We start from the raw sequence: 18,703 nt of genomic DNA on the forward strand, positions 1-18,703 counted from the left end.
AGTGGCCACTGCACTCCAGTCTGGGCAACTGAGTGAGACTCCAACTCAAAAAAAAATTAAAAAAAATAAAAAAAGAACCAAGTGTGGTAACACAGGCCTACTGTAGTCTAGCTACTTGGGAGGCTGAGGTGGAAGAATCACCTGAGCCCAGGAGATCGAGGCTGCACTGAGTCACGATTGTGTCACTGCACTTCAGCCTGGGAAACAGAGTGAGACCCGGACTCAAAAAAAAAAAAAGTAATGAGAGGTCTTTGTGAAAAATGTAGAAAATAAAATATCAATAAAGAAAAAGTACTCTTTTTCCCATAACTCAGAAATAATATTTTTTCATTCATTTTCCCCTGTTCATTTTAATATAATATATAATTGGAATCATTATGTATATGTAGTTTTCTATCCTGAAACAAGCATTTTACTTTCCTAATATTAAAATTTCTTATATGTGTCATGACTTATTTGGCCATTTTTATGTTGATGGACAACAGAAAAAATAAAAATAGGTTATTTCCAGGTGTTTTCCAACTATAAATGTGTTTTTTTTTACCTAAACCTTTATTCAAATCTCTGACTACTTCCTTAGGCTAGAATCCTATAAGTGCAATGCCTGGGTCAAAGGCTGTGGCATTTTTTGAATAGTGCTTATATTAATTGTGATCCTCCAACAGTGGATGAGAGAGCTGGGTCTCAGATAAGGCAAATGGGAAGATGAACTTTGTCCCAGCTCTTGTAGGATTTGCAGCAGCACGGATAGGCCTATTTTTCTTTCAGAAAGGAACACATTCTAATAAATGTAATCTCTCAGAGGAATACGGAAGACAACATGGTTGAGACCAATGAAAGAAGGGTAGTAGGCCTGGTCAGAGCCTGGTGAGGAAGAGGGACTACTCCCTGGGGGAAGGGGTCATGGCAGTCTTTGGCTTGACATGTCCTGATTATCTCTTTGGGAATTATCTTTGTCATCCTAAGACCAATGGTTCTTTTTCCCCAAAGGCTTGTCCTTCTCCTCCCAGGACAAGGTAAACCCTGCCCTGTCAGATGGTGCTGAGGGAGGCTGCATCAGTCATCCTCTGTTCTTCCTTCTAGGCCTGCAGATTGTGTTGAAGTCCATCATGAAGGCCATGGTACCTCTTCTGCAGATTGGCCTTCTGCTCTTTTTTGCCATCCTGATGTTTGCTATCATCGGCTTGGAGTTCTATAGTGGAAAGTTACATCGAGCGTGCTTCATGAACAATTCAGGTATGGTCACTCTTTTTGTCTTCTCTTTTCTTCCTTCCTTTCCCCTTTGTTCACTGGGGTAATTTTAGGGCATTTGGAGGCTGGCTGGAAAAGTATGTCCTATCCCATCCCTGGAGTTAGAAATCAGAAACTTCCTAGTCAGCAGCCTTTTGAGGCACAACCATCCTAGGCTAGAGATCCACACTTGACATTGTAAAGCAAATAGGTAGTTGGAAGATGTGAAATAGACTGTCTCAGTTGTCCCATCCCATGGTAGAGGGCTATCAGAATACTTCAAAAGTGATCTATCTGAGCTAGGCATGGTGGCACTGTACCTGTAGTTCCAGCTACTTTTGGGAGGCTGAGGTGGGAGGATCACTTGAGCTCAGGAACTCGAGGCCAGCCTGGTAACACAAAGAAACCCATCTCTAAAAAAAAGGAAGAAGCCATCTGTCTGAATAAATACCCTTTGTACGATGACTTTGGAAAGACCAAGGAGTCCAGAGTCATACTTGGATCCCTCCAGCTCTGTGGAGACCTGCTCCCTCCAGGCTCTTTCTCTCGTTCTTCCTAACTCTGTTCTGACCTACATGGAAGGTAGAAGAACTGAGGGACCTCTGAGCTTGGCTTGGCAAATGTGTTTGGGAGATTGGTGGGGTACACAAACCTCAGGCTCTCATCTCTTTGTGTCCTGTGCTTTTCAAGCTGAGTAGAGTATTCTGGGAGGACAGGGGATGGGGGACAGGCTGAGGAATCCCAAATAGGGACCATGTTTTTTATGAAAAGAGTCTTCAAAGGACATCTGCTACCTTGGATTTCTGTTTTTTATTTTTACCTTTTTTTCAAGACCAGGAATCCATGCTGGAAAAACAAGGAGTTAAGATCCACTAAAGGCACTGTCCCCAAGAAACACAGGAATAATCTAGGTCTTATCCTGGGTCTCAAGTTAGAAAACTCCACTTTCCCTTCACTGTAGAGTTTTCTGTGTGATGTGGTCCTGTCAATCCCTGTGGTACTATAGGATGAAGTGAGGGGAGAGGATAAAGCCTGAAGCAAGTGGAGACCATGCAGAGGGGAGGCTCTATTTTCACAGAAGTCTGGGACACATTGAGTTGAGCACATGGCGTGTGAGCAGGGAGGGGTGGAGAGACTGGAGAGGAGAGGCGCATGAGGAAGGGCAAGCCTCTTTCTGTGGGAAAGAGAATGACGTGCCTGGGGTTTCCTGGGGTCATTTCTAGCTCGTAGGAAACACTGTGTGATTGGTTCCCACCCTCCAAATGTGTCTGCAGGTATTCTAGAAGGGTTTGACCCCCCTCACCCGTGTGGCGTGCAGGGCTGCCCGGCTGGTTACGAATGCAAGGACTGGATCGGCCCCAATGATGGGATCACACAGTTTGATAACATCCTTTTCGCCGTGCTGACTGTCTTCCAGTGCATTACCATGGAAGGGTGGACCACCGTGCTGTACAATGTGAGTAGAACTGGGGGTTTGGGCGGGGAGGAGGAGGGAAGGAACCTAGAGTAAGGCTTCTGAGCTTGTTTGGTCTGGTTAGTCTGGGGCCAAGGAGAGCAGCGGATATAGGGATGTTGGAATAGGATGCGGAGACTCAGCCATGAGACGTCTTAGTGGTTCTTATTTCTTTTTTGTCTGGCTTCTTGCTGATTGAAGGGCAGTTTCTTAATACAGTTAGGAAATTGCACCTGCTATTGGCTGGGTGAACAAACTAGTTAAATCAGGTTAACGTAATAATTATGGAGTGTGTTGGTTTGACACAGTTGTGGGGGATAGCTAGGAGTCCTAACCACAAGAAGATTTCTTGGTTGCTATCCTCAAAGAGCTTACCATAATGTTGAGAAGCTGTTATAGTAATTCTTAACCCTGGCTGCACCGTGGAATAAGCTGGGAGCTTTAAAAAATTATACCTCCTTGGCTCCATCCCAAACTAATTAAGTAGGAATATCTGGGGTTGAGGGCCTGTCATTGACTTGTTATTTTTTAAAGCTTCCTAGTCAACTCTACTATGCAGCCTCTGTCAAGAACTATAGCATTATATCCGTGTAAGAAACATGCTACTTTGTAAGACTCACCAGGGATGCTTGCTAAAAATTCAGGTTCCTTGGTATTTTCTCTGGAGAGCCTGATTTCATATAGCTTTGTATGTCTGGTGAACTGTGCTTTTTACAAGTGCCCCTGGCAATTCATACATCAGACATGTCTGGAAGATTCTGAGTTGGTGCACAAGACAAGGCTGTCTAGATGCCTGTCAGGGGTGTTGGGGATTCCTGTATGGGGACAGAAGGTAGACAAGGTGACCATGAAGCCTCTTCTGCTTCAGAGTCTGGTGTTAATAAGTTATCAAAGGTATGGTGAAGATTCTAAGTTCAAAAATGAGATGTAGCTGGGTGTGGTGGCTCATGCCTGTCATCCTAGCACTTTGGGAGGCTGGGGCAGGAGGATTGCTTGAAGCCATAAGTTTCAGGCCAGCTTAGGCAACATAATGAGAACTTATCTCTAAAAATAAAAATAAAAATTAGCCAGATGTGAGGGTATGCATCTGTAGTCCCAGCTACCCGAGAGGCTAAAGCAGGAGAATCACTTGAGTCCAGGAGTTTGAGGCTGTGGTGCCACTATACTCCAGTCTGGGTGATGGAGTGAGACCTACCTACAGACAGCAAACAAACAAACAAACAAACAAAAAGAGGTAAGGGTAGGTGTGTGGTTTGATGTACTTGGAGCCTAGGTAGGCCAAGTGGTCTGGGCCGGTGCTTACAAAGAACTGTGCCTTTTCCTGAGTGCAGTCAGCCCACTCCAAGGCAGATGACTTTGGAATGATCATCCCTCTTAGGTGTAACCCCTACCATCCATCTTTACCTTAAGGTGCTCTCTGTTTCCTTCTGTTCTTCTTTTGATCTTTTAAACCTGGTTCTACCTGTATAAAACTTATTAGGTGTGGCACACAGTGGCTTCTATAAAACACTCTTGAGAAGGAGCCCTGGATATAATTTACACTGGAGGGAAAGGAAATGGTATGTCCCAGGAGAGAGCCAACCAATTGTAATGTCCAAAGAGCAAGGATGTGTAGAGCTGTACAAGTAGGTTCTTAAGTAAATGTCCACTGCTAACCTGGACCCATTCCCATACAGGTTGAGCAAGGCAGCACTGATGCTTTGCAGAAGAGTCACAGGCTATTATGCTAAAGCTCGAAACAGCAGCAAAGAAGTTCCAAGGAACAGCGTGCTCCCAGCAAGCCCAGGGGTTAGATGTGACCCAGAAACCCTGGAGGACACTGGGATGCTTAGCAGCTATGGGAGGTGGCAGGAGGGAAGGAAGGGAGACAGGGTTGACAAGTGCAGTCACTTCTCATCTGAGACATGAAGGTTACCTTGAGGCTGTGCCACTCAGATTAGCCAGGTGCCTCTAGAAGTTACAGCACCGGCCCTTCAGTGGCTGGTGTCCCTGGCAGGGCTTTGAGAGTGATGTGTTTCAATTATATGTGTGGACTCACCTAAATGATGTGACAAATGCATTGAAAGCCTAAAAGGAGAAATGTTGCATTGGAGGATATTGGTGTGATCTTCGGTCCTCTCTAGCCAAGGCTCCGGTGGCACTGAAGCAAGCAGGAGCACCACTGAAGAAACCCTTGTCATTCTTGCATTAGTCCATTTGTTCCTTCATTCATTCTTTCACTGTCTATTAACTGAGCATCTACTATATAGCAAGCACTGTGCAGCACTGGGGAAATGAGAAAAAAGTGCCATGATACCTGCTCTCAGGGGTGCTCTCTTCAAATTCCCTTCTCTCTCCAGTTACCTGTGGACTGTAGGTGTGGAAGTCACACAAAGAGACAGCGATCTGGCTCCCCTCTCTAGTTTTGCTGCACAAGGAAGGAGGAAGTGAAGAGGTCAAGCTGCAGAGCCTATGAAACCCTCGCAGGGCTGCAGACTCACACCCAGCCTGCCAGTCATTGAACTTGTGTTTACTGAAGGTCTCTTGCTACCCTGTTGTCTGGGTTCAGGGCTAACCAGAACACACACCACTTAACTGTGAATGACTGACCAACTTAGTATTACAAATATATGGATACATATGTGTATGTTTCTGCGTACAGAAAAATCACTCTTTGAGCATTACCACTTGCGCACCAGTATGTTGCACATATAACTGTTGATTTCCCTTGCCACTGCTCCTTGACTGCTGTATTTGCTCACACAGAGACCTAAGGGAAGGGGAGACCCTGCTTCCAGGTCCAACACCCCTTCTATTCAGTGGTGCAACAAATACATGAGACTTCTTGGCACCAGTTACACCCAAACCAGTAGAAGAACATTCAGGTGTACCCAGTAGAAATAAGCTCTCTCAAGCATGTGGGCTCTGTTGAACCTTTTTATATACAATGTCAAAGCTTTCACTCCAGTTCACATCTCTTTTCTGCTGCATGGACTCTCCTAAATGCCTCCCTGTGACCTTGTGTTGCTCTGCTGTTGATTACTATTAACTTCATTTGCATGTGGCTTTTCTCATTAAAATAAATTATTATAAGTGGGTGGGTTCCTATTGTCGAGGCCACCTGTGGTCACCCCTGCTTAATTTAGTGTCTACCCAGTCGTCAATTCTGCTTGGTCAAACTCGAACTGTATTCTTGACTTCCTCCTTCCTGTGGTGGAAAGAATGCAAACAGTCTACGGTTCTGCTGGCTGCTGCTACCTCTGTGAATGGTCTCTCCCAAAGGTCTTCTCAACTCTCCCCTGTACTTACTAAACTCTCAAACTCTCCCCTGTACTTACTAATTTAATTTATTTCTTCTAAATCTTATAAATGTTCCTTCTCTAGTATGATATGTCCACCCTCTGATCAATGCTGTTCACTCAACAAATGTTGCTGTGACTCAGGTGCTGACTTCTCACCCTCTTCACCTGGGCTGGAGTGTGACTGAGGGCACTGACTTGCTTCTGAGTCTGATCTGTGTCTTATTTCTCTTTATCATTGTGGTTTATGTTGTCTGCTGATTCAGTCAGCCGTCTTCTTGTATCAAGACTAATAAGCAGATTGCAGAGGTTTACTGCCCCTGTCTGCAGTTTCTCAAAAGCTCTGCTCTGCAAGTCCAGTGTGTTTCATGTGATTTTCTGTAGTTGGAGCTATTTCTTTTCTCACTTGCTGTTGATAAACTCATGCAGAGGCAGACATTTCTTGGAAGTGTGCTGTTTCTGCAGCTTTGCAGGTTTGCCTGCTGCATCTGTTATGACCGCCTGTGATGCTCAGAGATACTGTGGTGGAAGGGGTTTTTATGAATTTTACTGGCTTTTGGCAATTCTGGGTGCTTTCTGAGAGTCTTCCTCACTCCTCAGAGGTCCGTTGGCTCCATTTTAAGTTGCCTTCTCCCAGCTGCACATAGCTAATGTTTGTTAAATGACAAACAGCGATTCACTTTTTGCCTCATTGAGATTTTGCTTGTGTGGGTTATGCATGAACACTTTGAAGGAATAGCATCACATCTCTGAGTTGATGAAAACTTGCCGTTCTCTTACTTAAGTACCTCTGATCTTGTGCTACCTACAGAGAACACTTTGGGTTCCGAGGTCCATGAGACTCTGGAATGTGTCTGCTCATCTTCCTTCAGTGTTCCTTCACATGCCCTGGGTGTCATAGAACATACTCAGAACTTGTTTGACAAATAGATGGCAGGAAGCTACGGTTACCTTATGGCGCCAGAGTGATAATGTGCACCAGCTGACCTGGATCAGGCATATAGTTAGTAAAATTTGTAGTCATCTGTATCCAGTTTCAGTCATACTTTGGAATAAATTGGATTTTCCTTCCACGTCCCCATCGGACTACCTGGTTCCTATGTCCTTGCATGAGTCTGAGATCCTACAGATGACACTTGGAGTTACAGACTGGTATCTGTTCCCTGTGACTTGTCTTATCCACACGGGATCAATCCGTGGTTCTTGGAAGTTAGTCTGTCCTCTTTCCCATGAAGGCTGGGAGGCGAGGAATGCGGGCTTAATAAGGAGCTATGAGAACTTCCTCCCAATTGCTAGGCTTTTCAAAGGCAGGAGAGAGAAGAGGGACAAGGATGCTATTTCCTGAACTCATGGTAAAGGCGTTTCTCCCCTCTGTTTACATTCATAGGTAATTACAGATTTATTCATTAACTCATTATTCCTTTGGCAAATGTTTGTTAAGGGCTTGTTGGATGTGCCAGGTATTGTTCTACATGCTGGAGATACAGTAGAGAGTAAAACACAGAAAAGTCCCTGCCCTCCTGGGGCTTATTTATTCGTGGGAAAACACATGCAGAGTAGAGCTAAAACATGGTGTATCAGATATTAATAGGTGCTGTGGAGGAGAAATGTGGAGAGGGCAAGTTGGTTGCAATTTTAAATGGAGATGTCAGGGAAGGCCATATTGAGAAGATGGCACTTGAACAAAGACTTGAGGAAGATGGGAAGTGGGCCCTGTGGTTATCTGGGAGAAGAGTGTCCGGGTAGCTGGGATGGCAAGTGCAAAGATCCTGAGATGGGTATGTGCTGGATATACCTATTTGAAGAACAGCAAAGAGCCTAAATTGTTGGAGTGCAATGAGTGAGGAGGGAATCAGGGGAGATGGAACAGTCAGATCATGTGGAGCCTTGAAGGCCGCTGTAAAGACTGGTTTTCACTCTGAGTGAGATGGGGAAGCAGTAAACGGTTTTTAGGAAAGGAGTGACTGGTCTTGAGCAATGTTTTAAAGAGGGCCACACTAGCTGATTTGCTGGAGCAAAGGTAGAAGCAGAGACACAAGTTAAGAGGTTATTGCAAGAGTCTAAGACAGAAATGATGGAGGCTTGGGCCTGGGAGGTAGCAGCGAAAGAGGTGAAAGGAGATTGGATTCCGGAGATAAAAGTGTTTAAGTTTGTGCTGGGTGTGGCAGCTCATTCTTGTAATCCCAGCACTTTGGAAGGCCAAGGCAAGAGGATTGCTTGAGACCAGAAGTTTGAGACCAGTCTGGGCAACATAGCGAGATCTTATCTCTACAAAAAAATAAAAATATTTCACGCCTGTAATCCCAGCACTTTGGGAGGCCAAGATGAGGATTGCCTGAGCCCAGGAGTTCAAGACCAGCCTGGGTAACATGGCGAGATCTTGTCTCTATAAAATAAATAAAAAATAAATAATTTTTTAAAAACATCAGAAAATTAGTCAGGCATAGTGGTGTGTGCCTGTGGTCCCAGCTGCTCAGGATGCCGAAGTGGAAGGATCACCAGAGTCCAGGAGATAGAGGCTGCAGTGAGGTGTGATTGTGCCGCTGCCCTCCAGCCTGGGTGACAGAGTGAGACCCTGACTCAAAAAAAAAAAAAAAAAAAAGTTTAAGTTTGACCTCCTAGGATTCTCTAGTGAATTGGATGTGAGTGTGAGAGAAAATAGCCAGAAGTATGAAGTTGCTGAGATGGGGAAGAATGTAGGTAAAGTAAAGTAAGTTGGGAGGAAGAGAAGAATCAAGTTTGGACATGTTCAATTTGCCACACTTGTTTGACACGTTAGTAGAATGAGGAAGTTGAATAGATGAGTTCAGCATAGAAGCCTAGGCTGGAGATAAAATCGGGGAATTTTTAGTGTACAGAGGGTACTTAAAGTCATCAGACTGAATGAAACCATCAAGGAGGTGAATAGAGGATGAGAGAGGACTCCAGGATTCTAGGACTGAGCTCTGATGCTAAGACATTGGGGAGATAAGGAGTTATCAGCAAAGAAGACTGAGAAGGAGCAGCAGGGAGGAAAGGTGAAAATCAGAAAGTGTGGAGTCCTGGGGCCAAGGGGTGAGAGTACTTCATGGAGGAGGAAGGAGAGAATAACCAAGTCAGTTTTCTGAAGAAGTATTTTTCCTGTCTTATCATTATTCAATTTTTGAAAAGTTTTTACTATAATACCTTGATAATAATTTCTTGAAAATTTATATGAATTACAGCCACAGATTCTCTTTAATTCACATTCGTGTTTACTCTTTCAAAAACTCTTAAATGCTGGGCTCGGTGACTTATGCCTGTAATCCCAGCACTCTGGGAGGCTGACCAGGATTGCTTGAACCTAGGAGTTCGAGATCAGCCTGAGCAGCATAGCAAGACCTCATTTTTCCAAAAAAAAAAAAAGTAAAAGTTAGCCGGGTGTGGTGGCGCCTGTCTGTAGTCCTATTTACTCCACAGGCTAAAGTAGAAGGATTGCCTGAGCTCAGGAGGTTGAGGCTGTGATGAGCTGTGATCCTGCCACTGTGCTCCAGCCTGAGCAGCAGATTGAGACTCTGGTTCAAAACAAAACACAACACAACCTCTTATGTACACACTTTGCTCATTTGAGTCACATGCTCATTTGAGTCAGATGAGTCAAGAAAGGTATGCACTGAACATGAACCACTAAATACCAGGAGCAGTTTGAGTGGAGCAGGAAGGGTTTAAGAGAGGATCAGAAACAGTGAGCACAGATTGTTGTGTTGAGTTTTGTTTGAAAGGGAAGCAGAGAAAATGAGGCAGATGGGAGAAAAATCACTTATGTACTGATGGGAATGATCCCATTTGAGATAAAAAATATTGTTGAAGAAGGAGACAAATTGGGAGGAGCTATCACCTTGAACAGGTGGGGGATGGTCCAGGAGCACAGGTAAAGGGTTTGGCTTGGACAGGAGCTCTGATCATTCTTCCAGAGCACAAAGAGGAAAGACAGGACGAGTGACTGGAGAGGCTGACGCGTGGGTAGATGTGGAGTCGGAAGCCTGTAGAAACTTTCTTCCTATTGCTTCGGTTTTCTCAATGAAACATGAAGTAAGGCCATCAGCAGAGGTGAGTGGAGGAGAATGTTGGAAGTTTGAGTAGAGGGTATGAGAGAGTTTTCTAGGAGATCAGGAGAGTAGGTGGAGTAGGGAAAAGTATCGTTTGCCAGACAGCTTTAAGGACCCACTTGGAGCTAGTGGTGACAGAGTTCAAGTGAGACCTGTGAGCACGGTGTTTTCCCTAGTCTCAGGCGGGAAATCGGTGGAGAGTTAGCTCTTACCAGAGTAGTTTTGCCAGGTGAGGGCAATAAAATGAGAGAGGATCAGAGCGGAACTGTATTGTGGCAATGGAATTTGAGCCAGATAAGGAGGAAGTGCAGGGGAGAGATGGTGGTGAAAAGCAGAATAAGTAGATTGCAGATCCTTTCTGAAATGTGACTCTTCAATCTGCCGGACAAAGTCTGTGGAGTAAGATGAAAAACCTGTCTCATTGCATAGAAGAAGTAGGAAGTGGGTTTTGAAACCAAATGTTCTGATTCCTAATTTGGTGCTCTAACTGCCCCCGGTCGAAGGAGAATGAGTGTGTGCATGCGTTGTACTTGTGCAGAGTAAGCTGTGACTCCAGGCGCCAGCACACCCTGGGTCCTCAGTGGCTTCACTCCCAGGGCGCCTGGCCCTGCTTCAGCTCAATACAGAATGTGGACTTGGGGAACATTTGGGGACTGAAACTTATCAGGCCCACCCACCTGCCTCACTAGCACTCTGTCATCTTGTTTTCCTCCCCAGCATGTCTGTCTCTTTAAAAAAAAAAAAAAGAAAGAACACGCTGCAGCTTCTACTGCCCTTGACAGTATGTTTCTCTGTTAATTACATGTCCTCTCTAGACCCTGTGGTACCTTCCTTCTGGCCCCTGCCTGCTGATCCAGGAGCTTGTGGTCCACAACCCTAACTCTCAGGGAAGAAATAGGGATTTCTTTCTCAGCCTCACTGTATTCCCAAACATAGTTGTCTCTACCCTGACGTTATTCCTGCTCTTTGCATTTCCATCTTGGTTTCTTAGTAATTTATCAAACCAGAGATGCCCTCATGCTTGGGATTTTTCCCAAATGTTCTACGTTTGCAGCCTGATCTGGTGCCTGGATTTTGTGCCATGCACCAGGCCAGTCTCCTGGTCTTTTGTCTGTGCAGAGCCATTAGGCTGGCTCAGGATCCTTTGCCTTTCTTTGGGCCCACTCTAATATGCAGTTTAGTTTCTAATTCATGGCCAGAGGCCTCAGGTGCCCTATCCGTCATGCAGCTTTAGGTTATGATCTCTCTGTTCTGAGGCAACACCAGGCCTTAGGCCTAAGGGCAGAAATTAACTGGAGCTGTTGCACTGGTGACTCAATGGTTGCTTCAGGTACTTTTCACTCTGGAGCCCAAATGCCTATAGAATCTCAGCCAGCAAGGGATGGCACAGTGCCAGTATCTGGCATACTAGGAAAGCCAAGAGGTCTCTATTCATTGCTTTCTCAATGTATTATTCATTAGAAAAGACTTATGAACAATTTCTTTTCATGCCCCCCAGAGTGTTGTCTGTCTTGGAACCACCTGGGGGCAATTAGTGTAATTGCAGATTTCCAGGCCCTGCCCTAGATCTGAGGAACCAGCATCTCTAGAAGTGGGATGAAGGAATCTGTATTATCAACAAGTTCCCTCATGACTGCAGTGCGAGATCCACCGTTCTACATGATGCGATCGTCAGGCAGTAGGAGGGCAAGATGGCACTCAAGGCAAGCGGGTACCTATGGCCTGTGTCCCCACTAGGTGGCATTCCATGAAGTCATGCTTTATTCAATAGTATTTGCCTCACATAAAGTGATTGACACAATGGGCTCTCAGAAGTAAAGTTATAGACTTGAGTCTAGAAGGAGTGATAAGTCAGGTGGGTGGGTACACACATATGCTTGTAGCAACAGGGCAAACAAAATATAGTGAGTGGTGGGGAGATATATAAGCAGAGATCTCTGAGAGGACAGAGGAAGGAGTGGTTAATTTTAAGAGTGCTACCGAGCCAGGTGCAGTGGTTCACACCTGTAGTCCCTGCTTCCAAGATGGTAGGGTGGATGATCCCTTGAGTTCAAGGCATGAGCTATGATCACATCTGTGAATAGTCACTACACTCCATCCTGGTCAACATAGTGAGGCCTTGTGTCTGAAAAGAAAATAAAACGAGCTTCCAGAGAGCCTGTGTGGACTCTGGGCTTGTTTAAAGAGAGGACCAGTGAACTCAAGGGGAGCCAGTGATACTGAATTGCAGCCTGTTGGACAAAGATGTCAAAACTCTTGACAATAGATCACAGGCATCATTTACCTACTGAGAGCTCAGATGCTATTTTACACTTTAACTTTTTTTCAAGGACAAGGCTCTGAAACTGACTTTAAACGATTGGTGGGAGGGAAGGGTTGGGAGTACTAACTTCCTTTTAACTACTGCCTCCTTGGCCTTTCCTCATTTCATGTCCACTGAAAATAGTATGCATAGATGTGCCTGCCTTTGCCGTCCTCAAGTTTTGTGTGTTGGGATTAGATATCATCTCTTCTCCATGGTGGAGTTCCAGCCAAAGCTTTCCCTGTTGATCTATACTCATGCCCTTAAGGATGCCTCAATTTCCCCCACCAAGAGAGGGAAGGATTGAACAGGACCCCCTTATCTCCAAAATGTCAGGTACTAGGGGTCCCACTTACACTTCTGGAAAACTTTTTTTAAAGGGGTTCCTGAGAGCCCCCTCTCTCCCCTGCCTTCTCCTCCTTCCTTGGGCCCCATTGTCTGTCCCTAAGAGGAAACAGGATTCTCTGCACTCTTGGGGAGGCAGGGTGGTGGAGTTAAGCACAAGAAAAGTATGTTGTATTTGACTGTCAAGCATAGCTTTGGTTTGTCATCTGCATTGGCATACATCTGATGTTGTGGGAAATCACAATGCTCAAAATAAGATAGAGGAGCCACAGTGGTGAGACTAGCCTCGGAGGACCTGGGGTGCCTTCTGATCAGCTTTTCCTTGTTCTTCTTTTCTTGAGAAGCAGCTAACCCAGGGCAGGTCCTTCCTTCAGTGTGTAGTCTTCCCTGCCCCAGGAGCACCTGGGGTGGTCAGAGAGGACCGCTGCATTTCCATCCTCCCTAGAGCACTTTGCAGAGCACCACCTTCCCCTGCCCTCTCATGGCTCTAGTTACCATCCCTAGCCTCTGGCTTTCACCCTGAACCTGGAGCTTGTCAGCTGAGATCTGTGGATAGTCTTTAATGGCATCTATAATATTTGTTTCAAGTTTCGTTTTTAAAGCCTATCTTTTAACCGCCACATTTTCTTGAATCCAAGACTCCATTGACCATCTGATCTGTCAGAAATTTAATGACAGCATTATTAAGTTTTGTCCCCACTACATTCTGTATGTTATATATTCATATAGTCTGAATTCTGAGACCTTTAAGTGTAAAGAAAGGCATACTATAGAATTGAGGAAATTAAGAAAAAAACTTCATTAAAAAGCCACACATAATCAATGTGTTATAGACCCAATTTTCACACTTGTGGACCACCTGCAATCACATAGGCCCAAATCCTTTTTTGTGCAGACCTTGGAGTCAAGCTCCCTCTCCCATCTCTGCATTCGTTTGAGCTTTGTGTAAATGTGCTATTGATTAGAACGCTTGTAGTTCTGTGTTAGTCTTTTAAAAAAGGAAAATCAAGCCTGAGCTTGTTTGCCTACATAAAATGATACAAGTGAGCACACTATTACTTTTCTGTATGATTCAAGATTTTCTCAATACTGTGAAAGTAAAATAAAATACAAAAATAAACTGATGCCAACGCTGATTCAAGTCTGCAACAGTCATCTATAACCCTGATTTCACATTTTTGTCTTTCTGAAAACAACCTCAAGTTTTTCAGTGATATTAATGTTCTATATTTTGAATACATTTATATTATATATATAAGCTACATGTAGGTCAAAGGCTGTCCCTTTTTGGAAGTTTTATGCATTGATGTTTTGATAAAGATTTTTGGGGAAAAATGTTTTCTTATGTTAAAGGTACATAATGTAGTGGTTTGGCATCCTGGCCTACCTTTGCTACCTGTGGAACTTGAACAATTTATTTAATCTCTGTGCCTTTGTTTCCGTATCTGGGAAGTGAAGATAATTATGGTACCCACCTCACAGAGTTGTAGTGAGAATTAAGTGAGATAGGCTGGGCGTGGTGGCTCAAGCCTATAATCTCAGCACTTTGAGAGGCCGAGGTGAGGGGATTGCCTGAGCCCTTGGGTTCAAGAACAGTCTGGGCAACTTGGCGAGACCACATCTCTATAATAAATCAAAAAATTAGACAGGTGTGTAGCACGCACCTGTAGTTCTGGCTACTTGAAAGATTGAGGTGGAAGGATTGCCTGAGCCCAGGAGGCCAATGCTGGGGTGAATGTGCCACTACACTCCAGTCTGGGTGACAGAGTGAGACCCCAACTCAAAAAAAAAAAAAAAAAGAATAGGTGAGATAATAAATGAGATAATATAATAACCCTTGGCATGTGCCTGGTACACAGCACTATGATGTTGGAAATTACTCATCTAGCGTAGGCAAGCAAAGGTCTGCTAGACTACTGTACAAACCTTCTGCTCCTCACAGACCGGTCCCTTCCTGTCTCTCAATCTTTGATCCTTCTATTTGCATCTTTGCCAATCTTGAATCCATGTTCCTAGAATTGCCTAAGTTCCATTTTCCTCTAAAACTCTGATGCTACCTCCTCTACAGAGCCTTCTCAGACTATCCCTGAGAAATGTTAAGGAGATAGAACTTTTCTCTGAGCTTTCTTCCCTAGACCTAGACTTTTCCCAGATTCTTCTGAATTGTTGTCTTTCAGGTGTTTATGTCCCTTTAGCTTATCTGAATGCCATTATGTCTTCCAGCATCGACCGCAGACCCCTAGACATGGTTAAGTGTTCAGTAAATCTTCCATGGGTGGATTGATTTCACAGAGTGGCTTTAGGAACCCACCAAAGATGCCGCAGCTCTCAGCCTGCCCACCCAGACTGCCCAGTCTATGAGGATATGCGCCACAGGTGGGTTCTTGTTCTCAGACTGAGGAGCTGCTGTCAGTGGGACGATGACTCCTGCCATCCCTGCTCTTCCTGTGTCCCTCTAGTCCAGCCCTCTCTTCCCATGACAGGTAGAGAGAAGAAGAGCCAGTGAAAAGTAGGAGAAAGGTAATTTATTTTGTGTTTACAGAGGGTTTGTGTATAATTAGCAGTTTATTTCTGTGACACAGTGGCCTCCTTGGCTTGGAATCTGTCTCTGTGCTTTTAAAGAGACCCATACCTAGGCCATCTGAAGGACGATTAGGACTTGGAGACACGATGAAAAAAAACATGCCCTGTCTTCAGTGATGACCCATGACCAAGGACAGCCCTCTAATTGAAGATTTCTTTGTTTTTTCTTCTCTTCACCATTCACACACAATTTTGTTTCTTGAATCACTTTCTGTTGGTGACTCCATCTTTGACTTAGACCTTTTACAAGTTCCTTTTTTAAAAAATTTGTTTTGCTTTGTTTTGAGTTGAGGTGTCACTCTATTGCCCAGGCTGGAGCACAGTGGCATGATCACGTGTCACCACAGCCTCTACCTCCTGGACTCAGGTGATCCTTCTGTGTCAGCCTTCTAAATGCCTGGGACTATAGGCATGTGCCACCAGGCCTGACTAATTTTTTAAAAAATAGAGACAAAGTTTTGTTATATTGGCCAGACTGGTTTCAAATTCATGGGCTCAGTGATCCTTCTACCTCGGCCTCTCAAAATACCGGAACTGTGAACATGAGCAACTGTGTCCAACCCAAGTTCCCTGTTTTAACACATGTGTACATCAGCTTGAGATTTTATATTTTCATTGAGGACAGGGGAACAGTCACTGGAGCCCCATGATTGCAGGTAAAACACTTCTCCTTTTAAGTATTGAGTAGATGAGTAAATGTGCATTGGTCTTTTCATCAGTATTATGGGAGTAATAATGCCTGCCATTTCTGCCTTGAAAGAATCCTGTAGCAATGACATGAGGTCAAGCATATGAAAGTGCTTTGAAAAATACATTCATCTGTCACTATGTGAGGTACTCCCTTTATGACTTTTTTGCTTATAAACTCAATTTTGTTGAGTGAGCAAAATTTTTTTTTCTCATTCAGAGAGGGTTTCCATTTGCTTCAGAGGCATGTAAGGCCAATTCTCCTGTCTTGTTTTCTGTTCCTTAACATCTGCTTGCTGTAAGTCTGTTCTGTGTTCTGAGTGCTTTCAGGTGCTGAGTCCTTGCTTAGAAATACAGCATTATGTACATATTAAAAACATACCCATATTTGGTACAAAAATGGCACATAAGTGTTAATGCCAGTTCTTATTAACTTGCCTACCCTCTGAATAGCTGGTGAAATGTTGATATTGCAGCTGCCACAGGCCTTTTGTCCCTTTGTGAGAGTTAGGGCAGACGTGACATTCATCGGTGGCAGAGTTCCTGAATGGGCTGGGACTGAGTCTGCAAGAAAGTTTTTACTAGATTGGCATAATGAGAAAATAGCGGCAATATACTTTTTCATGAAATTCAAATCGTTCAACTTGAAATTTGATTTAAAAATGCAAATTGCTAATGGTCTTTCTTGGCAAAATAAAAAAGTAACGACCCCATGTCAAGCCCAAATGTTTTTGCTTTGTAAAAATTTTGTGATCTGTGAAAGCTAAAAATAAATATATGTTATCGTAGATTTTATCTAGGTAATACAGGTAATAGATTAATATATTCATATAATTATGTGAATAATGTACTTGTGAATGCATAGTATTGCTATTAGCAGCTTGGTGCTTGAGGGTTTTTTTCTATTTTAGTGACACTGAGATTTTTATAGTTTAAGAGAAATTAGTAGTCACATATGTGACCCTTCACTGAAGAAAATCAATTAGGCTGGCATAGTGAATGCCATAAGGAGTAGATAGTATTGGGCATTGGATTTACTCAGAAACCAGCGTTTGAGCCCAGGTTTTGTTTCCTATCCAATCTTTCTGACCCTGCAATGATCTTAGACAAGGCATGTCGTCTCTGTGAACCTAATTTTTCTTTTCTGCCAGTTTGGAGTACCAGTTTGGCACTTAGTTCATACAGTGGTTATAAGAATCACATAAAAATGTGTGTGTGAGAGTGCTTTGTGCACCAAGATGTGACTTATACATTTAAAGTAGTATAAAAATCCTTTAAGGTTATGAACATTTATGTTAGGAAGATTTCTATTGAGCATACAGTGCTTACATCTTTAAATGTGTTTTGACAGATATGGTCATAATGGCATCCCTTGGAAGGAAGGTAGAGTGTATAGTCAAAATATTGTTAGGATATCTCTCTTTCCTTTGTTCACAAAGCTTTCCGGTACCCTGACCTTTTCAACCGTTTCTTGATGATGTGAAACAAAGCCACTGCTGCCTGAGTAGTTTGCATAGAAACAGCAGGTTTTGAGGTGAAGCAGAAAAGAAAGGGAGGATGGGAGCTTGAGTCTTTTCTCTGGGGACTCCATAGCTCCATCCGTATATACATGATTGTGAGGTGTGTCCCCCACCTGCTTCTGAGGACACCTCTCAAGCATGCCACAGGCTGCCTTGTGGAATCAGAGCCACCAGCTGCCTTAGCAATCTGGAAGGAAAGTCAAGGCCCAAAGGGCAACAGGCACATGCACACCCAGGTGATCACACCTCCCTCATCCCCTGCACACATTCAGAGTCTTGGCAGCACCTGTTCCCCCAGATACAGGCGGGGCTGGCATCGTCAGAGAGGCTGCCACATCTCTGTCACACATTTCCCTTCCTCCCAGTGTTTCCAGGCCTGTATCTCTCCACCATCCTTTCCTTCCCTGGTTTCCGACTCCTCTCTCCGTGACAAGTTCCTCTTCCTGAGCAGATTGCACTGGCGTGGGATGATAGTCCCTTAGGGAGTATGCCACCTGACCAAGTTGGGGAGGGGTAGCAAAGACACAAGACACCTGTGGTTAGCCAAATCACGGATAATGCTCCGCACAGAGGAGGGTGTACAGGGCTCCTGGGGCTACAGATTCTGTTGCCTCATTGAGCCAGCAGTCTTGGTTTCCCCTCTGAGACCTCAGTCTCAGAAACATAAATCTCGCCTGCTGTCCTGCGCTACTATAAACAGCTGTGCCCACCAACACGCCGCACCCGGGAGGTTACTGCGGAGTGTAATTGCCGGTGTTTAGTCTGTGTGTGTGTGTGGGTGACAGAGCGAGAGGGGGTGCAGGCCTCTCTTTTGTAGCCAGGTTATTTATTGCATTTGTCTTACGACTTCCATTTAGAGCTAAATAAACTGCAAAGTAGGTTATTTAAACTGGATCCCAAGTGCCTTGAGCAAGTGGAAAAGTGGGTGGTGAAGGAGGGCGAGAGATGGGAGATTGGGCCAGGGAGATTGAAAGAAAGGGACTGAAAGAAACACAATGTGACTTTTTTCCCGCCCTCTAGTAGTGCAAGTGGCTGCTTGCTGCGGCTTGCAGATGTAGGACCCTTTGGCTGGAGGTTCTTTTTTGAGTCAGGGTCTTACTCTGTCGCACTGACTGGAGTATAGTGGTACGATCATGGCTCACTGCAGCCTCAATCTCCTGAGTTCAGTCAATCCTTCCACTTTAGCCTCCTGAGTAGCTGGGACTATAGATGCATGCCACCACGCCCACCTAATTTTT

At 44.4% G+C, this 18,703-nt stretch overlaps 1 protein-coding gene across 1 annotated transcript in view; it reads left to right on the forward strand.

Annotated features, from left to right (window-relative positions):
* Positions 1-18,703, forward strand: part of CACNA1E (calcium voltage-gated channel subunit alpha1 E) — a 410,647-nt gene that overhangs the window by 173,197 nt on the left and 218,747 nt on the right. Inside the window, exons 7-8 of the mRNA XM_008063298.2 lie at positions 1,084-1,236; positions 2,505-2,686. Of these exons, the coding sequence (XP_008061489.2) occupies positions 1,084-1,236; positions 2,505-2,686 (335 nt within the window). The remainder of the gene's footprint in view (positions 1-1,083; positions 1,237-2,504; positions 2,687-18,703) is intronic.

This window comes from Carlito syrichta, unplaced genomic scaffold (assembly GCF_000164805.1).
Source record: "Carlito syrichta isolate Samal-C Ts95f unplaced genomic scaffold, Tarsius_syrichta-2.0.1 Scaffold306713, whole genome shotgun sequence".
NCBI lineage: Eukaryota > Metazoa > Chordata > Mammalia > Primates > Tarsiidae > Carlito > Carlito syrichta.